This window comes from Hyaena hyaena, unplaced genomic scaffold, assembly GCF_003009895.1.
Source record: "Hyaena hyaena isolate Hyena2069 unplaced genomic scaffold, ASM300989v1 scaffold_459, whole genome shotgun sequence".
Taxonomy (NCBI): Eukaryota; Metazoa; Chordata; class Mammalia; order Carnivora; family Hyaenidae; genus Hyaena; species Hyaena hyaena.
This window is the reverse complement of record NW_024081093.1, coordinates 1,356,169-1,382,790: the sequence shown is the minus strand read 5'-3', so window position 1 is coordinate 1,382,790 and position 26,622 is coordinate 1,356,169. Positions and strand designations below refer to the sequence as shown.

Sequence of the window (26,622 nt, the reverse complement as noted above, 5' to 3'; positions counted from 1 at the left end):
CCCCGACCTGCACGGTGCCCTGCGGGAGACATACCCGCACAGAGGGCTGCCTGGCACCCGGGCTCATGCTCCCCCACCCACCGTGCCTTCAGGACAGTGCTCTGGAGGGAAACACTGATGTGTAAAGAACCCAGAATGCCTAGAACTTTGCTCTCGGCCCAGACGCTTAGTCCCTGAGGGTCAGTGTCTTGCCCTTGAAGTGATTCATTTAAAGGCTCTCCCAGATTCTTACAGCTCTAAAATCCCTGCATTTTTTTAATGTTTATTTATTTTTGAGAGAGACAGGGAATGCAAGCAGACACAGAATCTGAAGCTGGCTTCAGGCTCTGAGCTGTCAGCACAGAGCCTAACGTGGGGCTTGAACTCACAAGCTGTGAAATCATGACCTGAGCTGAAGTCGGGTGCTCACCTGACTGAGCCACCCAGGCTCCCCATTTCTTAAATCCATTTAGCTTCTCTATATCCTTTGACTGGGAAGTTGAATCTGTTTACATTTAAAGTAATTACTGATAGTACCAATACTTCTGTTGCCATTTTATTGTTTTCTACATATCTCATAATTATTTTGTTCCTCTTTTCCTCTCTTGATGCCTTTCTTTGTGTTTTGTTGATTTATTTTTGTAGTGACTTACTTTGATTCTCATTTCTCCTTTGTGTCTTATATAGGTATTTCTTTTGGTTACAAGGTTACAATGGTGGGTACATAAAACATCTTACAGTTATAACAGTCTGTTTTAAACTGAGAAAAACTTTAGTCACATGCAATATTTCTACTCCTTTGCATGCTTCCCCCCAACAGTTTTGTTATTGATATCACAAATCACATCTTTTTACATATAGTATTCATTCACATAGTTTTATAGTTATTTTGTATGCTTTTACCCTTTAAATTGTACACCAGAATTAAAAGTTGTATACACACCACCACTATAGTAATATGGGATTCGGTGTTTTTCTCTAGCTTTACCTTCACCAGAGAGCTTTATATTTGTATATGCTTTTGTGTTGCTGTCTAGCCTCCTTTGTTTCAGTGTGATGGACTCCTTTTAGCATTTCTTGTAAGGCAGGTCTGGTGGTGCTAATTCTCTCAGCTTTTGTTTATCTGCAAAAATCTTTATTTCTTCCTCACTTTTAAAGGACAGTTTTGCTGAATATAGTATTCCTTAGTATTCCTGGTTGGCAGAGTTTTCATTCAGCACGTTGAATATATCATCTCATTCCTTTCTGGCTTGTGTTGTTTCTGCTAAGAAACCCTCTAATAATCTTTTTTTTTTTTTTTTTTTTAATTATTGAGACAGAGGGAAACTGAGCAGGAGCGGGGTAGGGGCAGAGAGAGAGAGAGACACAGAAACCAAAGCAGGCTCCAGGCTCTGAGCTGTCAGCACAGAGCCTGATGTGCGGCTCAAAACCACAAACCATGAGATCATGAGCTGAGCTGCATTCGGACACTTAACCGTCTGAGCCAGCCAGGTGCCCCCAAACCCTCTAATAATCTTATGGGAGCTCCCTTGTAGTTGATGCAACACTTACGACTGCTGCTTTCACGATTCTCTTTGTGTCTTCCAACAGTTTGATTAGAGTGTGTCTCAGTGTGGGTTATTCCTGGTTGGGATCTTTTTGAGCTTCTTGAATTTGTGTGTCCATTTCGTTTCTCATATTTGGGAACTTTTTGACCATTATTTCTTCAAATAAGCTCTCTGCCTCTTAATGTGTTCTCTTTCTGAGACTCCCAGAATGCATATATTGGTCTGCTTGTTGATGTACCTTAAGCTTCTTAGGCTTTCTTCATCTTTCTTTCTTCTTCTTTCTATTTTTGCTCCTCTGACTCAGCAATTTCAGATGATGTCTCTTCTGGTTCACTGAATCTTCTGCTTGAATAAGTCAACTGTTGAAACCATCTAGTCAATGCTCGATTATTGAATTCTTTAGCTTCAGAATTTCTACTTGGTTCGCTTTATATTTTCTGTGATCTCTGTTGATATTCTCATTTTGTTTATGCATCATTGTCCTGACTTCAGTTATTTTCCTGTGTTCTTGTAGCTCATTGAATTTCTTTTGGATGATTATTATGAATTATTTTTCAGATAATTTAGAGATCCCTGTTTCTCTAGGGTCAGTTTTCCAAGATTTATTATTTTCCTCTGGTTGGACCATGTTTCCCTGTTTCTTCCTGTGCCTTAATATTTTTTGCTGAGATTTATACATTTGGGAAAAAAAAAAAAACCCACCTCTCCCAGTCTTTACAGATTAACTGTGTACAGAGAAAGAACTCCATCAGCCAGCCTAGCTAGAGAGTTCAAAACTTTTCTGAGAATGCGTCTTCTCCGAACTTGTTGTGCATATAATTTCCCAGTTAGGGACGGTGTTGGTTTAGTTTTCAGGAGTTTGTAATCTCTTGCTCCCTCCACTGTGTGTCTGCGGTACTGCAGCTTCTCTGGTACCTCAGCAAGCCACCAAGCTCAGGTTGCCCTAGGGGCCCCTAGGTGTTCTAACCCTGTCATATCCTCTCCAGCACTCTGACTCTATTGAGATAGAAATCAGTCCCTGGGGCAGTCGCCTGAGAAGCTGGAACATTGGATTCTTTTCTACTCATCTCCACCACTCCTGAGGGAGAAGCCACAAACTGGATTATTTTCTCCCAATTATGCTGCGTTGTATCAGCTTGGAGGAAGACCCATCACAGGTGAAATCCAATGGCTTTTCTTATGTATTTCAATGTAGCTGTTCTTGACTTTGTGCTCACTGAGGGTATTACAACTTTTTACCTGGTTTCTGGAGTTCTCATCAAGTCTTTTTGGACTGAACAAGGTTTGGGCTTTCTATTTGTCCATCTTGGCGACATCACTCTGGCCTCCAAGGCTTTAGTAGGAGCCTGGCATGACCCTGGGGTTCACTTCTCTCTTGGGTCTAGCAGCCCTACACAAAAGCTCTCCCAGATGGTTACATGCTTTCTCTAAGCGGCAGGTCACTGGCTGCTGTGCAGGAGTAGAACCTTGCAGTCACTCTGTTACAAGCTGGCATAAGAAAGGGCATCCTGTGGCCCTCGCTTTCCTGAAGGCAGCTTTTTAATACCTTCACTTTGGTGATGACTCTCTGGCCCAATCCTTTCCTTTCGTGGGGCTGAATCTGACATTGGCGTCTCTCTGAGGCTTCTTTGGAAGGACCTGCATTTGTGTCAGGAGATGTGCTAGACTTTCTGCTCCATCAGTCTTGTATTCAGGATTTCTGGCGAATTCTCTTGGTTCCTGGTCTCATTCTTTTTAGAATATATATTTCTGTTGTTCCAGGGGACTGTGGAGGAGCAGAAGAATAGATGTATCTACCATCTTAAAATGAAAATCCCTGAGGTTTTTTTTCACATTCTTTTAAAATTAATATTGAGGTATAATTGACATATAATATTATATGCGTTTCAAATGTACAACATAGTGATTTGACATTTGTATACATTGCAGAACGATCACTACATAAGTCTAGTTACTATCTTTCACCTTACGAATGTAATATTATTGACTATATTACCCATGCTCCACATTCCATCCCCATGTCTTATTTACTCTATACCTGGAAGTTTGTACTTCTTAATCCCCTTCACTCATTGCAGCCCACCAAGCCCCCTCCCCTCTGGCATCCACTGATCTGCTTTCTGTATCTATGAGTCTCAATTTGTTTCGTTTATTTGTTTTGTTTCTTAGATTCCACACATAAGTGAGATCATGCAGTATTTGTCTTTCTCTGACTTATTTCACTTAGCATAAAACCTTTAAGGTTCACCACATTGTTGCAAATGGCAAGATTTTATTTTTTATGGCTATCCCATTTACCCGTTGATGGACACTTAGTTTGTTTCCATGTTTTGGATATTGTAAATAATGGTGCAATGAACATATGGGTTCATATATCTTTTCAAATTAGTGTTTTCATTTTCTTCAGGTAGATACACAGTAATGGAATTGCTGAGTCATATGGTAGCTCTATGTTTAATTTTTTGAGGAACATCCATACTGTTTTCTATAATGGCTGCCCCTGTGTACATTTCGACCAAAACTGCGTGAAGATTCCCTTTTCTCCACATCCTTGCCAGTACTTGTTATTTCTTGCCTCTTTGAGATGATCACTTCACACCTGTCGGACTGACTGTTATCATTGTGGTTTTGATTTGCATTTCCCTGATGGTTTGTGGCATTGGGCATCTTTTCATGTGCTTTTTGGCTGCCATCTGTATGTCTTCTTTGGAAAAATGTCTCTGCCTATATTTTAATTGGATTGTTTGTGGGGTTTTTTGTTACTGAATTATATGAGTTCTTTATATATTTTGGAGCTAACTGCCTAGGTTTTCTTCTAGGAGTTTCGTGGCTTCAAGTCTTATGTTCAGGTCTACTCCATTTTGAGTTAACTTTTACAGATAGTATAATGCAGTGGTCCAGGTTCATACTTTTGCATGTAGCTGTCCAGTTTTCCCATCACCATTTGTGGAAGAGACTGCCTTTTGTTTTCCCTGTTGTATATTTTACTTTCTTTGCCACAGATTAATTGATTCTATGTGCACAGATTTATCTCTGGGCTATCTGTTCTGTTCCATTTATGTCAGTACTATACTGTTTGATTACTATAGCTTTGTACTGTAGTTGGAAATCAGGGAGTATGAGGCCTCCCGTTTTCTTCTCTCTCAGGATTGTTCTGGCTGTTTGAGGTCTTTTGTGGCTCCATACAAATTTTAGAATTATTTGTTGTAGTTCTGTGAAGAAAGTATCATTGCAATTTTCATAGAGATTTCATTGAATCTGTAGATTGCTTTGGGTACTATGGACTTTTTAAAAAGAATATTCATTTATTTAGAGAGAGAGAGAGAAAGTGAAGGGGAGGGGGAGAGAGAGTTGGGGGGAGAATCCCAAGGAGGCTGTGCTGCCAGCACAGAGCCTAATGCAGGGCTTGAACTCACAAACCATGAGATAATGACCTGAGCCAAAATCAAGAATCAGAGGCTTAACCAACTGAACCACCCAGGCACCCTAGTAGTATGGACATTCTAATAATACTAATTCTTCCAGTCCATGAGTGCCGATTATCTTTCCATTAATTTGTGTCTTTCTCCCCAGCAATAGCACTGCTAGGAATTTACCCAAGGGATACAGAAATGCTGAGGCATAGGAGCACATGTACCCCAATGTTCATAGCAGCACTTTCCACAATAGCTAAAACATGGAAAGAGCCTAAGTGTCCATCAACAGACGAATGGATCAAGAAGATGTGGAATGCTACGGAATGCCATGGAATACTACATGGCAATGAGAAACAATGAAATCTGGCCATGTGTAGCAACATGGATGGACCTTGAGGGTGTTATGCTGAGCGAAATAAGTCAGGCAGAGAAGGACAGATGCCATATGTTTGCACGTATAGGAGGATTAGGAGGAACTTGACAGAGGAACAAGGGGGAGAAGAAGGGGGGAAATGGTGGGGGAAAGGGAGCGAGGCAAACCATGAGAGACTCTTGAATGCTGACAAAAACTGAGGACTGATGGATGTGGGGGGGTGGGGGGGATGGGCATGGAGGAGGGCACTTGTGGGGTTGAGCACTGAGTGTTATGTGGAAACTAATTTGACAATAAACTATTTGTAAAAAAAAAAAAATTGTGTCTTTCTCAATTTTTTTTATCAATGTCTTATAGTTTTCTTAGTACAGGTCTTTATCTTTTGGCCAAATTTATGCCTAGGTATTTTATTCTTTTTGATGCAATTGTAAATGGGACTGTTTCCTTGATTTCTCTTTCTGATAGCTTATTGTTAGAGTATAGAAATGCAACAGAGTTTCATATACTAATTTTTTTATCTGCAACTTTACTGAATGCATTTATTCTAACAGTTTTGTAGGGTTTTTGTTTTGTTTCGTTTTTGTTTTTGTTTTTGGTGGCCTCTCTAGAGTTTTCTATATCATCACGTCATCTGCAAATAGTGACCGTTTTACTTCTTCTTTTCTAATTTGTATGACTTTTTTTTTTTTTTTTCGTGACTAATAGCTGTGGCTAGGACTTCCAGTGCTGTGTTGAATAAAAGTGGGAATACTGGGCATTCTTGTCTTTGTTCCTGATCTTAGGGGAAAAGCTTTCATCTTCTTACCGAGTATGATGTCAGCTGTGGGTTTGTCATATCTGGCCTTTATTATTGTTGAGGTACATTTCCTCTGTACCCACTTTGTTGAGAGTTCTTATTATAAATGGATGTCGAATTTTGTCAAATGCTTTTACTGCATCTATTGAGATGATCATATAATGTTATCATTCATTTTGTTACCGTAGTGCTGACTGATTTGCAGTTGTCAAATCAGCCTTTCATCCCTGGAATAAATCCCACTTGATCATGGTATACTATCTTTTTAATGTATCTTACGTTCGGTTTGCTAATATTTTGTTGGGGTGGGGAATACATCTGTATTTCTCAGGGATATCAGCCTGTAATTGTCTTTTTTTGTGATGTACTTGTCTGGTTTTGATAGCAGGGTAATGCCAGCCTCATAGAATGAGGAAAGTTTTTCCTATTCTTCAATGTTTTGGGGAGGGAGGGATGGGTATTAAATCTTATTTGAATGTTTGGTAGAATTCACCAGTAAAGCCATTTGAACTTGAACTTTCCCTTGTGGAATTATTTGATCGCCAATTCAGTCTCCTTATTAGTAACTGGTCTATTCAGGTTTTCTATTTCTTCATGACTCAATATGGAAGATTTTATGTTTCTAGGGATTTATCCATTTCTTCTAGGTTGTCTAATTTTCTGAGCTATCATTGTTCCTAGTAGTCTGTTATGATCCTTTATATTTCTGTGGTATCAGTTATAACTTCTATTTCATTTCTGATCTTATTTATTTGAATACTTTCTTTTTTTTCTTGGTGGGCCTAGCTAAAGATGTGTTAATATTGTTTATCTTCTTAAAGAACCTCATCTTAGCTTCATTGATTTTTTTCTATTTTTAGTCTCTGTTTCATTTTTTTCCTCTGATCTTTATTATTTCTTTTCTTCTACCAACTTTGAGCTTTATTTATTCTTCTTGTCCTAGTTCCTTTAGGGTTTAAAGTTAAATTGTTAAGTTGAATTTCTCTTGTTTCTTGAGGCAGGCCTATGTTGCTATGAACTTGCCTCTTAGAACTGTTTTTGCTGGAACCCATAGATTCTGGTATGTTGTATTTCTGTTTTCCTGAGGTCTTTTTCCTAAGAGCCTAGTTCCATAAATTTTTTTCAATCTTGGATCCAATCCATTAATCATTTCTTATTAATTGGCATTTGGCATATAATTTGGTAATCAGCAGAGGATGCTTTTTTGGAGTTTCTTTCATTCCTCGGTGGCTGGGCTCTGAATGGGAAGAGGTAGCATGGCAGACATTCCACTGTAGAGATCCAATTAGCTTTTCAGAATTCCAAGAACTCCTCTCTCATTTGCATTTTGTATTTCACAAGAGATAGGGTTGGGGGCACGGCTGCTACAAACACAGCTGCTCGTGTCGATCGTGCCATAGTTTCTGGGTTTTGTAAAATAAAATGGTTCTGCTCACACTCTGTGCACCTGCCACAATACCCTCCGAGTGTTTGAGCCCCCTGTGGTGGCCAGAGGTGAGTGGCACCGTTGGTCAGGTCGGTGCTACTGTACTTGTGGCACCAGGAAGCATTTCGCTCTGAATGCTAATTTTCTCTGGTCTCATCCTTTTCTCCTTTCCTAACTCAGACACCCTGTAATCACTACTCGAAGCACACTGTAATGGAGAGCCAACTTCTTTTGTTTAAAAGTATTTTGTTTAAAAGTATTAGTTACTTTTAAAATTCTGCCCATCTCCCCACCCCTCCTGCCACAGTTTCTTTTCTTCTTTACTTTGTTGAGGATCAAATTTTGTGAGTTTTCCCTTAAAAGAAAAATGTCGATGAAGGAAGAATCATAGTTACAGCCCATAGAATGCCTTCTCTTTTCATAGGCTATAAAAAGCCAACCCAAGTATTCATCTTTTTAATATGTTTTTCTTCAAATCTGAATAGATTCACATTTTATCTTAGGTTTGCTTTTATTTACGAAAACAAGTAGAAAGAGCTAAAATGCTTTTTATAATTTTTTTTCTCAGTTCAGTTAGCGTAAAGCAGTTCCCAGCCTTGAAACATACTTGGTGTAGAGAAAATATAAACAACATTTTGAAAATTGATTTTGTGAAACATAGTGCTATAACTATTATTTAGGTCTCCAGGCTACCCCACAAATGCTTACTTAATCCATCAACTTGAACTCTGGACGCTGGACACAAGAAATCAGTAAGTAGAAAGCAGTGGAGGCTAGTGGTCTAATTTATCCTTCCCTGGCCATTCCTTTCTGCTTCTCTTCACTCCTCTTCCTCAAAGCTGGTACCCCACTGCTGAAGCTGCTCTGCTGTCCCCACCCCCACCTCTCTGGACTTCCCGGCACTCCAGAGGATTGTGGGTGGGTGGAGGCCAGAGGCCTTTGTAGCACCAGCCAACTAAATGACTTGACAGTTAACCTGTGAATGGCGAGGCTCCTTCACCCTCCCAGGGTATGTTAAACTTTATAAACCCCATAATTGGTGGGACTCCTCGGAGTGTCATGAAGTGGGGCGGGGTGTCAGTGTGACAGGGATGTGGGGAGAGAAGGAGCTGGATGAAGGCCACCATCTAAGCAGTCTGCTGTGTGTCTGTGCTCACTACATACCTACAGAATGAATGAATACAAGGTGACCGAGGAGAGACGCAGGCCACTCCAGGCTGGTAGGCGGCAGGTTTAACCAGCAAGGGCAGCTTGGACACAAGGCTTGTCGTGGGCGGCAGCAAGAGGAGGGGTCCCCGCCCCTGCCCGCCACACCTTGAAAGTTTTTATAAACTTTTATAAACAGAGACCTTAACTGGATTTAGTCACCTAATCTGTGCAGGTGTGCTCAACACCCCGTCACCATCTCAGGGCGAGGTCCTCAGAGCAGCTTCTGGCAGCAGGAAAGGCAGTGCTCATTCCCACATTGCAGGGACAAGAAGGGGGGGCAGCCGGGGCGCCTGGGTGGCTTAGTCGGTTAAGCGTCCGACTTTCGCTTAGGTCATGATCTCGCAGTTCGTGGGCTCAAGCCCCGCGTCGGGCTCTGTGCTGACTGCCAGCTCAGAGCCTGGAGCCTGTTTCAGAGTCTGTGTCTCCCTCTCTCTGACCCTCCCCTGCTCACGCTGTCTCTCTCTCCTAGAAATAAATAAAAATATTAAAAAAAAAAAAAAAAAAAAGAAGGGGGGCAGCCTCGTCACCTAGGCCCGGCGCATGGGTCCAGTAGGGGTCGTGTCTTCTCGGTGGCCTTCCCCACGTGAGGACCCTTGAGTTCTTGTCACAGAAGTGTTGTTTCCCTTAAAAGAGTAATGCATGACAGGCACCCCAATGTTTATAGAGCAGCATTATCTACAATAGCCAAGATATGGAAGCGCCCCAAGTGTCCATCGATAGATGAATGGATGAAGAAGATGTGGCGTACACTTGCAATGGAGTATTACTCAGACATAAAAAGAATGAAATCTTGCCATTTGTAATGGCATGGATGGAGCTAGAGACTATTATGCTAAGTGAAATAGTCATTCAGAGAAAGACAAATACCATGTGACTTTACTCCTGTGGAATTAAAGAAGCAAAACAAACAAGCATGGCAGGGGAGGGGGGGGCGGGAAGAGAGAGAGGCAAACCAAGAAACAGACTTTTAACTCCAGAGAACAAACTGACAGTTACTAGAGGGGAGGTGGGTGGGGACGGGTGACATAGGTCATGGGGGTTAAGTGCACTTGAGAGGAGCCCCAGGTGAGGTGTGGAAATGTTGAATTGCTAGGTTAGACACCTGAAGCTAATATAAACACTGTATGTTAAGTGGCATTAAAGTAAACAGTTAAAAAAAAATGTGGGAAAGGAAAAAAAAATGCATGTTTGTTAGAGACTAAAGGTAAAGAGATTCCCCGTATTGCCGGCCATCCAAAGAAAACCATTGTCAAGATGCTGATATATTTTCTTTTGATCTATCTAATAAAATTGGCATTTCTGTTTTGCTCTTTAAGACACTGCTTTTATTCTGCTGTGGATGATACGTCTTCGGGAAAAGATACTTCGTGGTACTTTAAGGTTAGGTCTGTAGAAGAAAAAGGAGAACGCTATGTGGGATTCTCACCTGTTCTTCCTCATTTTAAGTATGAATTGCATATCGTGCCTAATAAGTTTCTTTTAAAATACTTCTCTTCCTTAAAATTCAGTGCCTTTCCCCCCAAGTCCACTCCCCCTCCTCGGCGTGACAGCGTTGGAGCCCGCGTTTCTGGCCAAGCCCCTGCCTCGCACGGCAGCCTGGTCTGGGCTGAACCTCTTCTTCCGCGGCCTTCACCTTGTACCGGGCCCTCGGTTCCCTCTGCCAGCGCATTTTAAACTTGCGTGTTTAAAACCGCTGAACTTAGGTTTAACCACGTAACACATTTAAAACCATTTAAACTTACACATTTAAAACCAAACTACCGGGCCGGCCCAGTAGTTCGGCCACCACCTCGTCTCTGACTCTCCCTCCTTCTGGACTTTTCTGGATGGAACCCAGTTGATGGCCCTCCATTCTCCAGCCTTGCTCCCCAGGCCCTTCTCAGTCCACCTTGGCCTCGTTTCTGTGGCCCCCACTCAGCTGAAACCACTCCCCCCGGAGTCCCCAGAGGCCACCTGGTGTTAAAGCCAAAGGGTTTTCCCCGCCCCCGTGTACTTGACCTTCCAGTGCCCGCCTCGTCTGGCTTCTTTCTCTCCCCTTTGCTTCTGTAGCCCCAGAACCTCCCGGATTTCGGCCTGCCCCCACCTGCTGCCTCCCCGTTTTCTCCTCACGCGTTTCATTCCTCCATTCCCGTCCCGTGCTGTCTTCTCGCCTCGTCCCATCTTTTCTCCGTCACCGTGCGTCCCTGCGCATCCGACCCGTCCCGTGACTTCCCGCGCCATTGATGCACGTGCCCCAGCAACTCCCCGCGTTGCCTCCAGCGCTGCGGGACCGTGAGACCCCGCACCCCGCCGCCCGCTGAGCAGCTCTCCTCAGCCCGCAGACGCTCTCCCCGCAGCCCGCTCCTCCGAGGCCGAGGCCGAGGTGTCCATCCGTTCCTGGGGGCTCCGCCCCATCGCTGTCGCACGCACCGGCGCCCCCTGCTGACCGGCGCGCGTCTCCGCAGCCTCTGCACCCGCCACTCGGGGTTGTGGGTGCCGTGAGGGCCTCCTTGCCCCTCCCTCCGCCCCTGCATGCCTCTGCGGCCCCCGTCCCCTCGCCCCCTTTCCCCGCCAGCCCCTCCTCCCGCACACACTTCCTGCAGGAGGCCCTCTCCCACCCGCCCCTAGCCGGGGGGACTGCCAGTGTGTGTGCCACCGGCCCGTGGGTGCCGGGCAGCCCCATCTACACGTGACACCAGGGCGGCCCAGAATGACTCGCCTTCTCCTCTAGACTGTGCGCCGGGACGCCGGCCCTTTCCCCGTGGGGTCCTCCGACCCGTGACCGGGACACTGACGAGTGTGAGAGGAGGGGACAGCCCCTTCCCTCTGGCTCTCACGGTGCCCGCAGCGGCCCAGGGTGCTCGGCTGGGTGGCCTGCGGGCGGCCCTTCAAGGAGCATAAACCCCGGAGGTGCTCGGGTTCGCGTGAAAAGCTGAAAATGAGCAGGTCTATTAGGAGCCTGTTTTGCAAATACCGTTCGACAGGAACTGATGTCTCTGCATATGAGCCTTTAAAAACACGTATCATAAAATAATTTTAGGAAAATAAACTACAGAGCTACTCATCAAAGCTTATTGCTACGTAAATGTTTTAACCATGTTAAAACGACTTCCTACTTGAACTAACATTGTCTAATAAATGGCAATGATTTTAATTCATGAGGGTTATGAACACTCATACGGCAGCTGTGGGCGCCGAGGTCTGTGGCAGCCTCGCTCGGTTGCCTGGTAACGGGTCCTGGCTCCCAGGGGAGGGCTGACACATCCTACAGGCACCCTGGATCCCAGGGAAGACCTTGGCGAGGTCTTTTTTCTCACCTGCTCCCTCCAAGACTCCACAGAGGAGAAAACCGGTACAGATTTGCTAGGAGAAGCGAAGGAGCCCAATGACTGGCTCTGGCAGTTTGAGGACACACCATTTCTGGAAACCGTGGAAGGCTCCTTTCCGTCTGCTCATTTGTTTATTTCTTGTCTAGAATTTCTACTCAAGAGGTTAAGTCTTTTTTTTTTTTTTTTATGAAGAGGTTAAGGCTTCTATAAAAAATTATATGTCAGTGCTCCAATGGAATGAAATAATGACACAGTATGCCTTTTTGAATTATTTATTGATTCTTTGTAGATTTTATCCAGGTTCCTGTTAAATTAATTAGTTCGGAATTACAACAGATGATGTCATCTGGCCCATGCTGTGTTACCTACCCGTCCTCAGTAGATACTTAGGCAGTACCTTCCAACGTCTTCCTTGGTCACTGTGGCCCCACTGCGAAGGCGGCCTGGCCCCGGCCCACCCCACACCTCTCATTTATACCCAGAGTGCCTGGCCTGCGCCGGGGCTCTGCCCGTTTTCAGGTCTTCAGATTGAATTACTGCTTCTCCTGGCATGACGCTGATTTCCTTCATTATTTTGTGCTGCTCCCAGGAGCCAGCCACATGGTACTCATCTTTCATCCTCCTTTTGAAAATATCCCAGTAAGGAATTCATTTAATGTTTCAGCTGTCTTCTTTTTCTGTCAATAATTCAATGCAACATTTCTTAGATGCTGCTCCGTTTCCTTCACTGATTTCTGAAATGCCTTTTAATTATTTCTTACCTTTAAAAATCTTTTCACAGCTTTTAATATTTAGTAATTCATGCTGTCATCAAAGAGGCACCTCTTTTCTTTTGATCGTCGAGACTTCTGTGCGTGTTGATGCTGGGTCACAAGATGATTCTTGAATTGGAGAAGCATCAGTGGGGTCGAGACTGTGCGTCAGAAGAGCAGGTGTACCAAGGGAAGCAGTCCTGGTGGCTTATGGCGCAATTGCCAACCTTGTATGATCATACAGAGAACCTTCCTGTGATATCGCTGTGGAAGGGCTCTGAGCTTCCCGTGTTACAATGGACACACTCTACATTTCTGTACACCTGGCCACAGTATAAGGAGTCAGCAGCATAAGGCACTACGTTACAGTCAATCAGTTCATCAATATTTATTGATTATCATTTCATGAAGGAAACTGCACCAGGCACCTTTGGGGATGAAGAGGATTCGAGGCCCCTGGTGTTTAAGATGTCTGTACATTTAGCTCGGCTCGGGGCCAAGACTCGAGTGAGTCGGCCGGTGTCGTATGCTAAGATGCATGCGGAATTTAGACACAGGTAGAAAAATGTTTATGAAAGACTTTTCAGGATAAGTTTCATTTTCCTGTAAAGCACTGAAAGTACCATATGGTGTCAATTTAAGGGAATGACGGATTTTAGAAGAAGAAAGCAAAGGAAGACACTGGTTAATGTGTGGGCCACAATGGGGGGGGGGGGGCTTAAATATAACTCCTGGGCCTGCTTGATCTCTGATACGTCGCAAGCCAGTAATCCGAAATTACCCAGGATCCCTGAGGAGACTCACAGATTGCTTAGTTACTGCCTTGTTTCATTGCACGGTGGTCTCATGTCCCGTATCAACACATGCTCTTTCTCATTTTCAGCACGCACTCCTGGCTTTAAAGTTTATGCTGGCGTTCGCCATACCTGACAAACCGCGGCACATCCAGATGAAACTGGCCCGATTGGAATTTGAATCTCTGGAGGCCCTCAAGCAGCAGGTAAAGGCAACTGTCCTGAAAATCAAAGCATTTCCTTAGCAGGTGCGGGGGGCCGTAATATAGAGGGCGCGCTCTCAGCGTTTCCTTCAGCCCTTGACATTGCTAGCTTCAGTAAATACAGAAGACTGCAGTGGAGGACGGCATAACAAAACCAAACTCCCAATAATATGAACAACAAATAGGTTCAGAGCACTAAACGAGGCAAAGCAAAAATATGCAAGTGAGGTTAATGAATGGAGCTAGCGTGCAGCGAAAGAACGAGACCGGGATTTCCAAGGCTCGCCCCGGGGCAGCCCCCGCCATTTGTACATCTGCCTTCTGCAGAAGCCTTAAACAAGGAGAAGGGAGTAAACACAATCTTGCATAATATCTTGCAGAGAGTGAGGGGGAACGAGAAAGGGTGGGCAAAAGCATCAAAAAAGGCCCTGGAAGCAGCGACTTCTTCCTGGCGATTTCCATATTCTCCTCGAGACAATGCTGAAAGACTTCGTCTTGACTTTCCTGTCGTAGCAGAGTGCAAGGAGGAAGACAGATTCCCACGTGCCCAGGCCGGCTCTCTCCAACCATACGTACCAGTTAAACCAGTGAGGAAATGAATAAGGCAGCGTATCTGAGACGACAGACTCTAGGTCCAGGACCCGGCTTCTGACCCTCACAGTCCGTTCGGCTTCTGAGCCACCTTATCCAGGAATTGGTTTTTTGTTTTGTTTTTTTTTTTTTTTATGCCTGGGGAGCTGGGAGGAAAAAAATTGAAAGGAGGACCCACCCAAGCTGACGCTCTGATAGAAGCAAGGGCTCCACAATAGCGCATGAGGTGGGAGTCCCCACCCTGGAGCAGAATGTGCCTCCGATTAGGCGGACTGTCCCCAGAGTAAGACTTGTGATGGGAGGGCAGAGAAGAGGGAGAAGCGTGCATCCACCAGCTGGATGCAGCTGGGAGGAGACTGGATTCTGCGGTTTCCTAGGTGGGGGGCAAGGTCACCTAGCCAGGGTGCTTGTACCCTGAACGCCGGGAATTATGCTCAGCGGTGAGATGCCAGAAGCACTCACAGCAGCGCCAGGAAGCCCACTACCACCTCTGATACTTGGCTTTGTTCTGGGGTGCTGACCAGTGCGGTTCTAAAAAGAGGAAGAAGGAAGAAGGCCCAGTGACCAGAAGAGGCAAGTGTATCATTACTGGAAGATTATAAGGTTATCTATCTAAAAAGTACAAGATAGATTATTGGAAACAAATGGGAAAACTTGGTAAGGTTACAAGCCTTATCTAAAATGATCTGTTTCCTTTCCCAAGAAATAATAGCCATTTGAAAATATTATTGAAGAAAAATTCTCATTTACTGAAGAAGCCAAAATATAAAACCTTTAGGTAGTAATTGATATAAGCAATATGGATAATCTATATGAAGAATATTTCTAAAACTCTGCTGGGACCAAAAGATTCAATCTCGTGAAAGTTTGATGCCAATTCAAATATATAGAAATAAACATTTAAGGATAGCAAGGAGATTTCTGAGAAACAGACAAAAAATGAGGCCTCTAGCCCTGCCAGAGCCTAAAATGTATTCTGAATAACACAATAGTTACAGTAATTAAATCCATTTTGAATTAGGGAGGAAATAGATCAGCGGAATACAGAGTCTGTAAATGGACCCAGATAAAACTGGGACTTTAGTTTATGGTGAAATTAACATTCTATGGTAGTGGGGAAAAAAGAAGGATTGTTGTTACATGGTCTGATGACAAACAGTTGTTTGGGGAAATTATTACAGTTTATTTTACCTCATTCCTTACATACCTCTTGCCACTACCCTCCTGCAAAATTTAGATGCTTAAGAGATATAAAAAGTATGACAGTTTAAAACTTCTAGATGATGAAGAAATGAGAGACAAAACTCAACAGATAAACTAGACAAATGGGGGAAATACTTGCAACATATGAAGAGATGGTTCATATTTTTAATTTAAAAAGAATGTTGATAAATCCATTTAAAAAGACAACCCAGCAATCAAAGCATAGCATAGGAGGGGGAACTCAGCCTCACTCACAGTAAGAGAAACCTGAGGTACCCCAGCAGTGAAATACCACGTTTTACACATTCCGTTGGCAGACGTTGGTTGATGATCCGTTCTCGGCTGATATGGGGAAGGGGGCACTTTTATGTACTCGACAGAAATGTGAGTTGGCTGAGCCTTTCTAGAATGCAGTTGAATCAAATTTAGATCACCCTCCAACCAGAATGACTTGCTAGGTTAGCAGTTAGAACCGCAGGGTGGACCAAACGACAGCCGTCATAGCATCTCCGTCAGCAGGAGCCCTGAGACAGCTGTTGGAGACAGGTGAAAATAATTGCAGTGCGCTGATGGCCCCACGTGAAAAAGTTCTGTGAACCTGCTTTTTAAAAAGATCTCTTTGTGCTGGAGGGGGTGTGGGTGTGCACGCATGTGTGTGCATGGGTGAGTATTTGCTGTTTTCTTAAGTGGAGAAAGCGAAATAGAGAACAACTTTGAGTTCACTTTTGAAGACAAGAAATGGACAAATGCAGAGATGTGGTTTTGGGGAACGGCTCCCAGGAAACCCTGAATAGCAGTTACCTTTGAGGAAGGGTTAAGAGTCCTCTTTTCACATACCATTTGAATTTCCTGACCATGCACATGTATGACTTTTTTAAGGTCAACAGGAATTCTTTGGGAGGGGGGATTATTTTCCATTTGTTTACCTGCATGCTTTTCTGCATTTAAAACACTAAGTAAATAAGGAATAACACATGTAAGTAAATAAGGAATAAACCCTCCCTCATGCTGGTGGTTTGAACAATTAGATTCCCTAAGGCCATTTTCAGACTCATCTGAGTGCATCCTTCTCTCATTCTTCTTCCTCCTTCCTTGTTCTTTTTACAGTCATATGTGTTGGGTGTTTTTTTAGGTAAAAAAAATGTAAATATCAAGTGAAATTTTTGGAGTAAAATGTATTTTCACATGAAGTGTATTTTACATGAAGTTTGGGGGCACGAATCAGGTGTGGAAACCCAGAGGCAATGCGAGGCGCAGTGGGATCTCTCTGTGAAGTCCTCAGTGAACCTCACGTGAGGTCAGGGTGAGACCAAGGCTGAGGGCGGGAGCCCCCCTCTACTTCAGAGTCCTTGTCAGCTCCCATTAAAAGAGAGGCTGAGGGGTGCCTGGGGGCTCAGTAGGTTAGGCGTCCAACTTCGGCTCAGGTCATGATCTCGTGGTTCGGGAATTCGAGCCCTGCGTCGGGCTCTGTGCTGACAGCTCGAAACCTGGAGCAGCTTCAGATTCTGTGTCTCCCTCTCTCTCTGCCCCTCTCCAGGGTGAGAGCCCCCCCCCGGATGAGAGAGAACCTTACAAAATGGAGGAGTCAGGGGCTAAACTGCATTCCGTAAAGGCACCCCACTCTCCCACCCACCAAAGCCAAATCCATCTCCTTCAAAGGTGCATTTCCAAAATGTGTCCAGGAATTTATGTCCAATAATTGCTTATCAATATGTGTATTCCACTTATGCGATTTTTATCATTTATGCACCAGTAATAATTGTAATGAGCAGTGGTCCAGAAGAAAATTTTAAACACTGAAAATGAGATATAATTATAGTCGTGGAAAATTTTTTAAACTTTTAAATTTCTGTTTATGAGCATGTGATTAAAGTATGACCATGACTGATCCTGTCAGGCCAAAAAAAATTATTAGTATAAAATTCTTTGGGAAAAATGGCAAGAAAATATGATTTCAAGGAGGAGAAAAAAAGGAAAAACACAAAATTGTTGCTATTAATGAAGAGAGTATCCATCTACTTTTTAAATAGGTGATGGTGGATATCACATCCCTGTGGTATTTCACAGAATTTCTTGAACATCTTTAAAAGAGTGAAGTAGGGGCACCTGGATGGTTCAGTCGGTTAAGTGTCTGACTTCAGCTCAGGTCATGATCTTGCGGTTTGTGGGTTCGAGCCCCATGTCAGTCTCTGTGCTGCCAGCTCAGAGCCTGGAGCCCGTTTCGGATCCTGTGTCTCCCTCTCTCTCTGACCCTCCCCTACTCATGCTGTTTCTCTCAGAAATAAATTTTTTAAAAATTTAAAAAAAGTAAAAGAGTGAGATAATAGTTTATTTTGAATATTCAGACTATGATAATATGTAATATTTACAGTAAGCTAGAAAATACATTTTCATAACTACTTAATTTTTAAAAATTTTTTAAAAATGTTTTCTTTATTTCTGAGAGAGAGAGAGAGGCAGCATGAACAGGGGAGGGTCAGAGAGAGAGAGGGAGATACAGAATCCAAAACAGGCTCCAGGCTCTGAGCTAGCTGTCAGCACAAAGCCCAATGCAGGGCTCGAACCCAGAAACCGTGAGATCATGACCTGAGCCAAAGTTGGACACTTAACGGACTGAGCCACCCAGGTGCCCCCATAACTACTTAATTTATGGTGAAGCTTTTAAATGTTTTATTTTAAAGTTTATTTATTTTGAGAGAAAGAGAGAGAGCATGCGTGGGGTGGGGGAGGGGGTGTGCAGGCAGAGAGAGAAAAGGAGAGAGAGAATCCCAGGCAGGCTCCACACTGGTAGTGCGGAGCCCAGCAGGGGCTTGAACTCATGAACCGTGAGATCATGACCTGAGCTGAAACCAAGAGTCAGATGCTTCACTAAGGGCCCCTATGGTGAAGATTTTAGATGTCAGCATAAAATTGTGTGGGAGGGAACACAGCACCCAGACATTTCAAGGGTATGTAAGCAAAGACATGTTTCACTTGTATAGCATCGTCTCAGGAAGAGTTTTGGTAAATCAGGTTTCTGCATCGATCACGTTTCTGGCAAGGTTCCATAGATTGGGGCAGGCAACTCCCTGGCCACCTGGACGCACCTGAATTCCACGTCAAGGTGAGATCCTGCTCCATGTGAGTAAGGCTTTCCTCTCGCTCAGAGTGCCACATTGTCATGTATTTGTCGGGAAAGCGAAGGGTCTGTAATGATGTTGGATATTAACATGTCTACTAACTACGTTTACCTGGAAGGCCTCCCACAGAGTTGCGGTACTTGCTCTGGGGGAGCTCAGAGGTACAGACACGGCCTAATGATCTCTCAGGCCGTCTCAGCTCCTGGCTTCCCCTGGCTTCGGATCACACCCTACCTGACAGCGAAACAAAGCCCTAATTCAAAGGCAGAATTTATTTACTCTCATCATCCTTGAAAAACGAAACATTAACCAAAATTCTGTCTCATATTTTATTTATTTACTTATTTATTTTAAGCGAGCTCTGTGCCCACTGTCTGGCTTGATCTCATGACCCTGAGATCAGGAGTCTATGCTGTGCTAACTGGGCCAGTCAGGCACCCCTCCCTGTCTCATATTATTTTAAAAGAAGAAAAAAACACTAAAAGATTTGAAGTCTCTTTGAGCTTTTTTCTTCTGAAGACATAAATGTGATTCTGTGATTAATGTCACCTTCTAAGGATACGTGATTTTGGTGCCGATTTTGCTATTAAGGCTCTGGAGGGACAGAAAGTCCTACAAGTTTTGACTCAGTATATTTATCAAACGCCTTAAAACAGGACATTCCTAGCCAGCTTGCACTAAAGAGGATTTTAAATTCATGGGTGTGCAGCTCAGATGTCTCCTCCAACCCTTGAGGGGACAGGAGTGGTGAGTGCTGTGGTCAGGGTTTCTTAGAGCCTTGAACTGCAAACCAAGTAGAAGTGTTCCTCTCTCCACTACTTTTTGTTAGAATCACAATCTGAGCATATAACCTGAGATAAAAGTGGGGCGGGAGAGCCTGTGACGGCCGCCTCTCTCCTGCTGGCCCGTGCTTTGTCATGTGCTCAGTACTGCTGCTCTGGCCACACAGGTCCACGCTGTTGTCAGTCGAGACAGAGATGTTTGTCACGTTGCCCGTGTAGTCTCACTGTCCAGAGGTCCTGAGAAGCCCAGAAGGTCCTAGATATGAAAGGTCACCACTTAACGCTTTTCAAAAACTCAGATTAACTGGCACGTCTTCAGTTTACTTACCGAACTGTTGACATTTCTAGGATATAGCATTTTTCTTATTTTTCTTTAATCTGACATTTAACTGTCTGCTTTGCAAATAAGTAGAGCCCCAACTCACTGGACTGTTCCCATAACATCAAAGGCAGAGAGAGCTTCCTCTGTGTCCTCTGGTCAGTCAGGGGGCCCCAGGTCAAAAACGAAGTTATTGAAGACGTATTTAGGAATAAATCTCACTAATGCCTAGCCTGTCCCTGGACTTTTTCCACTGTTAAGTGACCAGAATTGACAGTAAAATTGTCAATAGAAATTACTACTTATGAATAATTAGTGTATTATGTTTAATTTACATTTGAATCGCTACTTTTCGCAACGACTGAGAAATTTAAGTCAGTTCTTAAATTGGGCGATGTGTCTCGAATGTAGAACTTGAGAAAGACACGTGTGCCCAGGCCCCACACCTGAGGAGTCGGATTCCCTAGATCTAGGGTGGGGCCCAGGCACCTACATTTAAAAAACCCTTCCTAGTGCTTTAACCGCCCCTCCTCCCCCAGTCCTCAGTCCCCAGCAAAGATAGATCCCAAGCAGGGGAGGTCCAAGAGCAAGCAAGGTCCCGGCCAAGTTCTGCCCCTTAAATGAGGCAGATCGTCTCTTTGCACCTCGGTGTTCTGTTTTATCAAACAAGGGGCTGGATCGCATGGTCTGTGAGAAGGCCCAGAACTCTGCATTTTTGCCCAGCACTGGTTCTGCTGCAGAAGAGAGCAGACTGGAGCCCATTTGGAGAAGCGCGCTGGGGATCGTGGTTATTCCGCTTAGCTGTGGTGGGAGGGGGCGGAGGAAAGGAGAGGCCCCGAGAGCAGTCCCTTCTGTGTCGGATCAGAAACTGTGGCGTTTCTAAATACATAGGCAAGTCAGCTGTGTCTGAAGGCGAGCGGCAAACTGGAGAAAACGGAATTGTTCTCTCTGCAGACAGCATTTTCGGAGAATCAGGTTTCAGCTGGTGGAGACCTTTGCAGGAATTCCAGGTGGTAAATACCGTCCTCACGATGCCCTTTTGTTTCTTTCCAAACAGATGTATTTGATTCTCCGTAATTTTGAGATTTAGTTAAATATAGCAAGGAGTCCCTCGGTGTCCTGGAGCGCAAGGACACCGTGCCCTCAGTACAGCCACCGCCTCAGCCGGCCTCTGGGCGGCCGGCCACCCGCAGCAGCCAGAGCCGGGTCCAAACGCAGCTTTTGCGAAAGGGAACAGCCTCCACAATCAGAAAGAACAAGATAAAGACTTTCCGAGGGCACCACAGTGCTAATTATAGCCCTCAAGGGCCTGGAGTCAGGTGTGGGACCCTGGCCGGGCTGGGCCAGCTCGCCAGCAGCCTCAAGTCAGGTCTTTGTTTCCCAGGGTGAAGTATATTTAAACCATTTCCAGCATTTACCAATCCTCTCTGAACTCCCCCCACCCCCACCCCCGCCTCTGTGCTCTGGAGCTGTGCTACATAAACACCGCCTTTAAGGGAAAGATTAGAATTTCACAGTCTGGAATAAAGGTGCGAAAGCATTTCACTGTTGAATATGTAATCGCCGGCTGCTTGCCCAACATGTGGTTTAGGAGGAAGCGAGTCCAGAGAAAGAGTCTGCTTCCAACACAGGGAGCGGCCGACGGGGTGCCGGCCGAGTAAGCCCCGGTGCATTGAGACCTGGGGGCCCCTCTGAGCTGCCCTCTCCCTTTCTGCTACGTTGCCGTCCCCCCAGCACAGCAAGGCCCCAGGGGGTGGGGCCCACCACTCGCGGGCAGAGCGGGGCTCGGGTGGGACAGCGCGAAAAGACGCAGTGTGGAGCCGGGGGGTGGGAGACGTGCGCGCGGTGCGGCAGGTCAGGACCGCCTCGTGCTTGGTTGCCCTGCGCCACCGGGCGAGCCAGCAAGGAACTCGGGGGAAATGCCGCCGGAAAAACAGATGGGGGCAGCTCCCCCTTTGGGGCAGGTCCACCCGCGGCTGGGCAGCGATGGCCGCGGAGGGGCGAGGCTGGCGGGCAGCGGGCGGGCACGGGAGCCAGGCCTGCGCTCAGCCTCTGTGGCTGCGCTGACTCGCACCATGGTACTTGGCTGGGGCCTGTTAGCCATTTGCATGTGACTTCTCTCCAGTCCCTGCGTGATCCTTCTCGCAGGTGGTTCATGCTCCGAGCCTCCCGGCATTCCCTCCAGGGTCTGGCCAGGTGCACTGTTCACTGTCCGCAAGCACCCCTGCTTCTTGGTCACTGACCACCCAGGCACCTCCGTCTGCCCTCAGCTTCACACCCCTCACCTCCACAGCGGAGCGCTCCTGCTGCTGTGTGACACGGGGGCCTGGTACCCACTTTCGTGCCTTCCCCCTGCTGCCCGTGGCCGGGTGGCTCTCTACCCCTGCATTCCCTCCTCCGGCACAGGGCCTGATGCCCAGGAGACTCAGGGTACATCTCCACCTCATCAAACTAAGTTTGTTGACTCATACATAGTTGAGAAGCTAATGTATTAAGTAAATGACAAGTGACGTCCTTGGACAAGAAAAGAAGAATCTTAAAATAGATGCTCTGGCAAAATTGGAAACAGTTAGGTCATATGTCTTTCTGGGATCACTAGGGTAGAGCACACACTCGGAGGAATTGGGTCCGAGCACTGTATAAGGTCCCCATACCAAGTCCTGATAAAGCTCAAGTTCTTTTTTTTTTTTTTTTTCCCCAAAGACTGTGGTTGATATCAGTAACAAGGGTGGCTCGCAAAAGATGGCAAAATAAGCCCAAATCAAGCCAGACAGAATTCTAAAGTAGGTTTTGTTTTGTGAGATTCAGACTCTGCAACAATCCTCTCCTTACCACTGATGTGTTGACATTTTTTCGCTCGCATTTTCTGTTCTCAGTGGAGAAACAATGCTGTAAATTACACAGAGTCAGGCATTAAAATAAGATGCTACGCTAGAGCTCTAGAAAGCCTCTGATCATTTCTGTCTTCCCTAGTAAACAGTCTTAGAAATTGTTACTTATCTCATTCCCCTGGTTTTCTAAGAAAAATTTCAGATTTGTAGATCTTAATTTTTTTTCCCAGATGTAAGAAATATAGCCAAATGAGAACCAAAAATATAGCCAAATGAGATTTATTTTTACTTGGGGAAGTTACTGAATGGGCCATGAAAGAGAATAAAATTTCGCATTTTCCTAGCCAACATATGAGTAAACCAGACGAGCAGCTTGGGCAGAGGACGCTGGGAAGGACAGTTCCATTCCCCCCGGAAGGGCTTCGAGGTCACCATGCTGCACAGGTTACACCCTGGGCTTTGGACCTGGTTCACGTTTGTCATCAAAATGTGCCTATATTTGTAAAGAAAAAAGTGCACCTTACAACAAATTATTTTAGAGTTTGCAGAATGCTTACAACTATATATATTTTTTTATTTCTAGTATAATTAGTATATAGTGTTCTGTTAGTTTCAGGTATACAGTATAGTGATTCAGCAATTCTGTATGTTACTCATAATGAGAAGTGTACTCTTAATCCCTTTCACCTCTCTCACCCATAAAAGCTATGTATTTTAGAAGAAAAAAATGTATATTCTAGTAAGATACTAAACGTTCTAAGAGTTCCAATCTCAGATTGCATACTAGAATAATAATCACACTGCCTTGAGGGCCAGCACGTAGAAGACCAGCCTGCCTTTTCCAGGAAAATGCCTGGGCTGTTATGAATGCATCTACTTATTTTTAACCAAATATTCTGTGATACTAAAGACTATATTGTTGGCTCACTAAGATCAAAGATATTTGTCTATGACCACCAGACCAGAAGCTTCTTAGGGACAGGATTACACCAGACACAGAATTTGTATTTGTTGAATAAGTGAGTCAGTAATTACATGAACATCATGAGGGTCAAAGCCCCAGCCTTTTGTGCCTTTTTCTATCCCTAAATTCTAGTCTTTTGACTTTGAAACTCTCTTCTGCGTGTTATATTTGGGACTCAGGAAACCATTACTGATGACTTACTATGTCGGGAAACCTAGATCTTTTTTTTTTTAACTTTTGTTTTTAATTACTAGTAAATTGCTAAAGTAGAAAATATTTAATACAATAAATGGTATTGTTTTCCATTGTTTTCTATTGCTACAGAACTTCAGGGATATGATTGAATATTATATCACACAGTGAATGTAAACCTAAGAGTCTGGGCTGAAAATACAGTGATTGATAGACCAGAAAATTTAGACGTTCACGTAAATCCTTAAGAACAACACAGATTTGCCCCTGTCTCTTAAGAATAGAATACAAAAAACAAGAAATGTTTGGTTTAGGAACTTTTTGAAATACTACCTAATTAAAGGAAAATAATCACTCTACATTAATAATGGCTCTAAGAACATAAATAGTAACTTATGAATTCATACATGAGTTATAATTAAAATACAGATATTAAAAGTCAACAGATACTGGGGCGCCTGGGTGGCTTAGTCGGTTAAGTGTCCGACTTTCGCTTAGGTCATGATCTTGCGGTTCGTGGGTTCGGGCCCCGCATCGGGCTCTGTGCTGACTGCCAGCTCAGAGCCTGGAGCCTATTTCAGAGTCTGTGTCTCCCTCTCTCTCCGACCCTCCCCTGCTCACGCTCTCTCTCTCTCCTAGAAATAAATAAAAATATTAAAAAAAAAAAAAAAAAAGTCAACAGATACTGAATACATTGTGTGACCAAAAATATAAATTACCAGAAATTCCCTATATCATGTAATTGTCCAATGTTAGAGAAGGAATTCTCAATCCTGTCCCAAACCCTGATTTTGTAGATTAAGGAAAGGGACATTAACTGTGGTTGTTAGATTCCAAGATGGCCCCCAAAATCCCTGCCTCTCTGGTATGTACACCCCTGTGAAGTCCCATCCCAACAGGATACTACAGAATAGCGTCATGTCTGTTCTGAAGCTAGATCATTAGAAATTATATATGGACACACACACACACACACACACACACATCTGTCTTCTTCTCCCTCTTGGATCATTTGCTGTTAGGAAACTAGCTGCCATGTTATGAGGACAGTCAGTGTTGGAGGAGGTCAAGAGGATGTGATGGCTGGTTGACCCAAGAGCTGGACCCTGAGCAGTCAGAGGCTCCTCCCCTGTCCTTAGAACGTCTGTTCTGACCACTGTTCCCACACCAGGAGCCATTGCCTTGAGGGAATAGTTGTTGAGACCGTCTGGACTATATATATGACCGAGCCTCCCTAAGGTCTCTATATAAATATTAAGATTCTGGTGGGCATGTAGGGAGATCTACTCAATCTGCTGGGAGCCGCACTGGTGTCCTGACAGGCATGCTTTTGCAACCTGAATCCAGTCATAAGGTGTCATCCAGCGGGATACTAGGGCCTCCAGCAATGTAAGTGTGTAGGGAGCAAGTGGCCCATATTTGGTACAGGCAGTTTTTAGTTCCTTAACAATCTTATAGGGAAGAGGTTCCCAAGAAGGGTCCTCATCAAATTCTCCCCCAAGAGCAACAGGGAAGCAGCAAACAAAATCTGTATCTCCCTCTTTTTCCACCTCCCTAATGGCAGCTTTGAGCCCCACTCCTTTTGAAAGTGGCATGGGAGGAAGCGGCCCAGCGGCCCAGGTGGAGGGGAAGTCCTTGTAGTCTGAACAGTGAAAGCCCAATTGTTTGATGTTAAATTTGAAACTTTCGTAGTGGTGGAGTCGGGGACAGTCCCTGAGTCCACCTTATTATCTTTTTGCGGGGCGCTGGGCTTGAAGACTCCAGAAGTCTCTTTTGAGGTGTCTAACACCCCCTTTATAATGGTCAATAGAGAAAGAATTTCGATCGGGATTTTTTGAGGACATTGTCTAATTTCGTCCCCAACTTTATTCTAGATATCTATATCAACAGTTCCTTCCTCAGGGAACCAGGGGCAGAGTTTTTGAACAAAATGTAAAAATCGAGCAATTTGTTGAGAGGATACCTTTACCCCTTTTTTTGTAAGCACATTCCGTATCACATCTATAAAGAGTCTCCTTTCCTTAGACTCTTTATGGCCCATAACTTCTCAAAAACAGTTCTTTGCTTATCCCCCAACTAACCTTACTTATCTTATGCAGGGGGGTCCACGGCACCCTATGGTAGAATCCTAACCGTCCTGACTAATGCAATGAAAATAATGTAGTTTAAAGAGGTTACCTGCAGGTCCCTGTTTGGGCGCCACTTGTCGGAGGCTGACTCCGGCATGTCAGGGGTCCCTGAAGGATGGACGGTGTTGGTGAGAGAGAGAGTGAGAGAGCCCCGAGATTCTTTCTGATCACCAGGCAGTTGTCTCTGTCCTGTCGGTTTTGGTATCTTTATTTTAAGGTTCAACAATTACATGACATCAGAAGACAGAATTTTTACAGGGGCTAATTATTTGTAACAAGATGCTTTGATCAGTGGAAGGTGTACAGAAACAGGCTTTACAAAAGTATTCTTGCAGAACCTCCCCATATTCTTGACGTCAGTCCCCCAGATTAAGATACTAACAAACATCTTATTTTGCATGGGTAGGTCTCTAGACAATTTTTAATCACAAGAGGAAGAATGTATATTAGGCTTGTTCCTAAGTTGCTTGAGCAAGCCTTTTCCTTGATGCTGAATGTGCAAGCCCCATGGGGGCCATAAATATGTCAGTCTTTGCATCTGGGTTTATGTTTTAGCTACTCTTATCTATCCTCATCCCAGCTGCCAGTATAAGGGAGGGTGTTTGTGGAATGTAGGCCTTGAGGAAGGGACTGCTATGCTTCACCAATTAGCAAAGATATATGTAGTAACTTATGTTCCGCCCTTATCT

At 44.5% G+C, this 26,622-nt stretch overlaps 1 protein-coding gene across 1 annotated transcript in view; it reads left to right on the top strand.

Annotated features, from left to right (window-relative positions):
* The window catches only part of ANO10 (anoctamin 10), a 225,259-nt gene that overhangs the window by 165,274 nt on the left and 33,363 nt on the right, over positions 1-26,622 (top strand). The window contains exon 12 of the mRNA XM_039253735.1: positions 13,690-13,806. Within this exon, the coding sequence (XP_039109666.1) occupies positions 13,690-13,806 (117 nt within the window). The remainder of the gene's footprint in view (positions 1-13,689; positions 13,807-26,622) is intronic.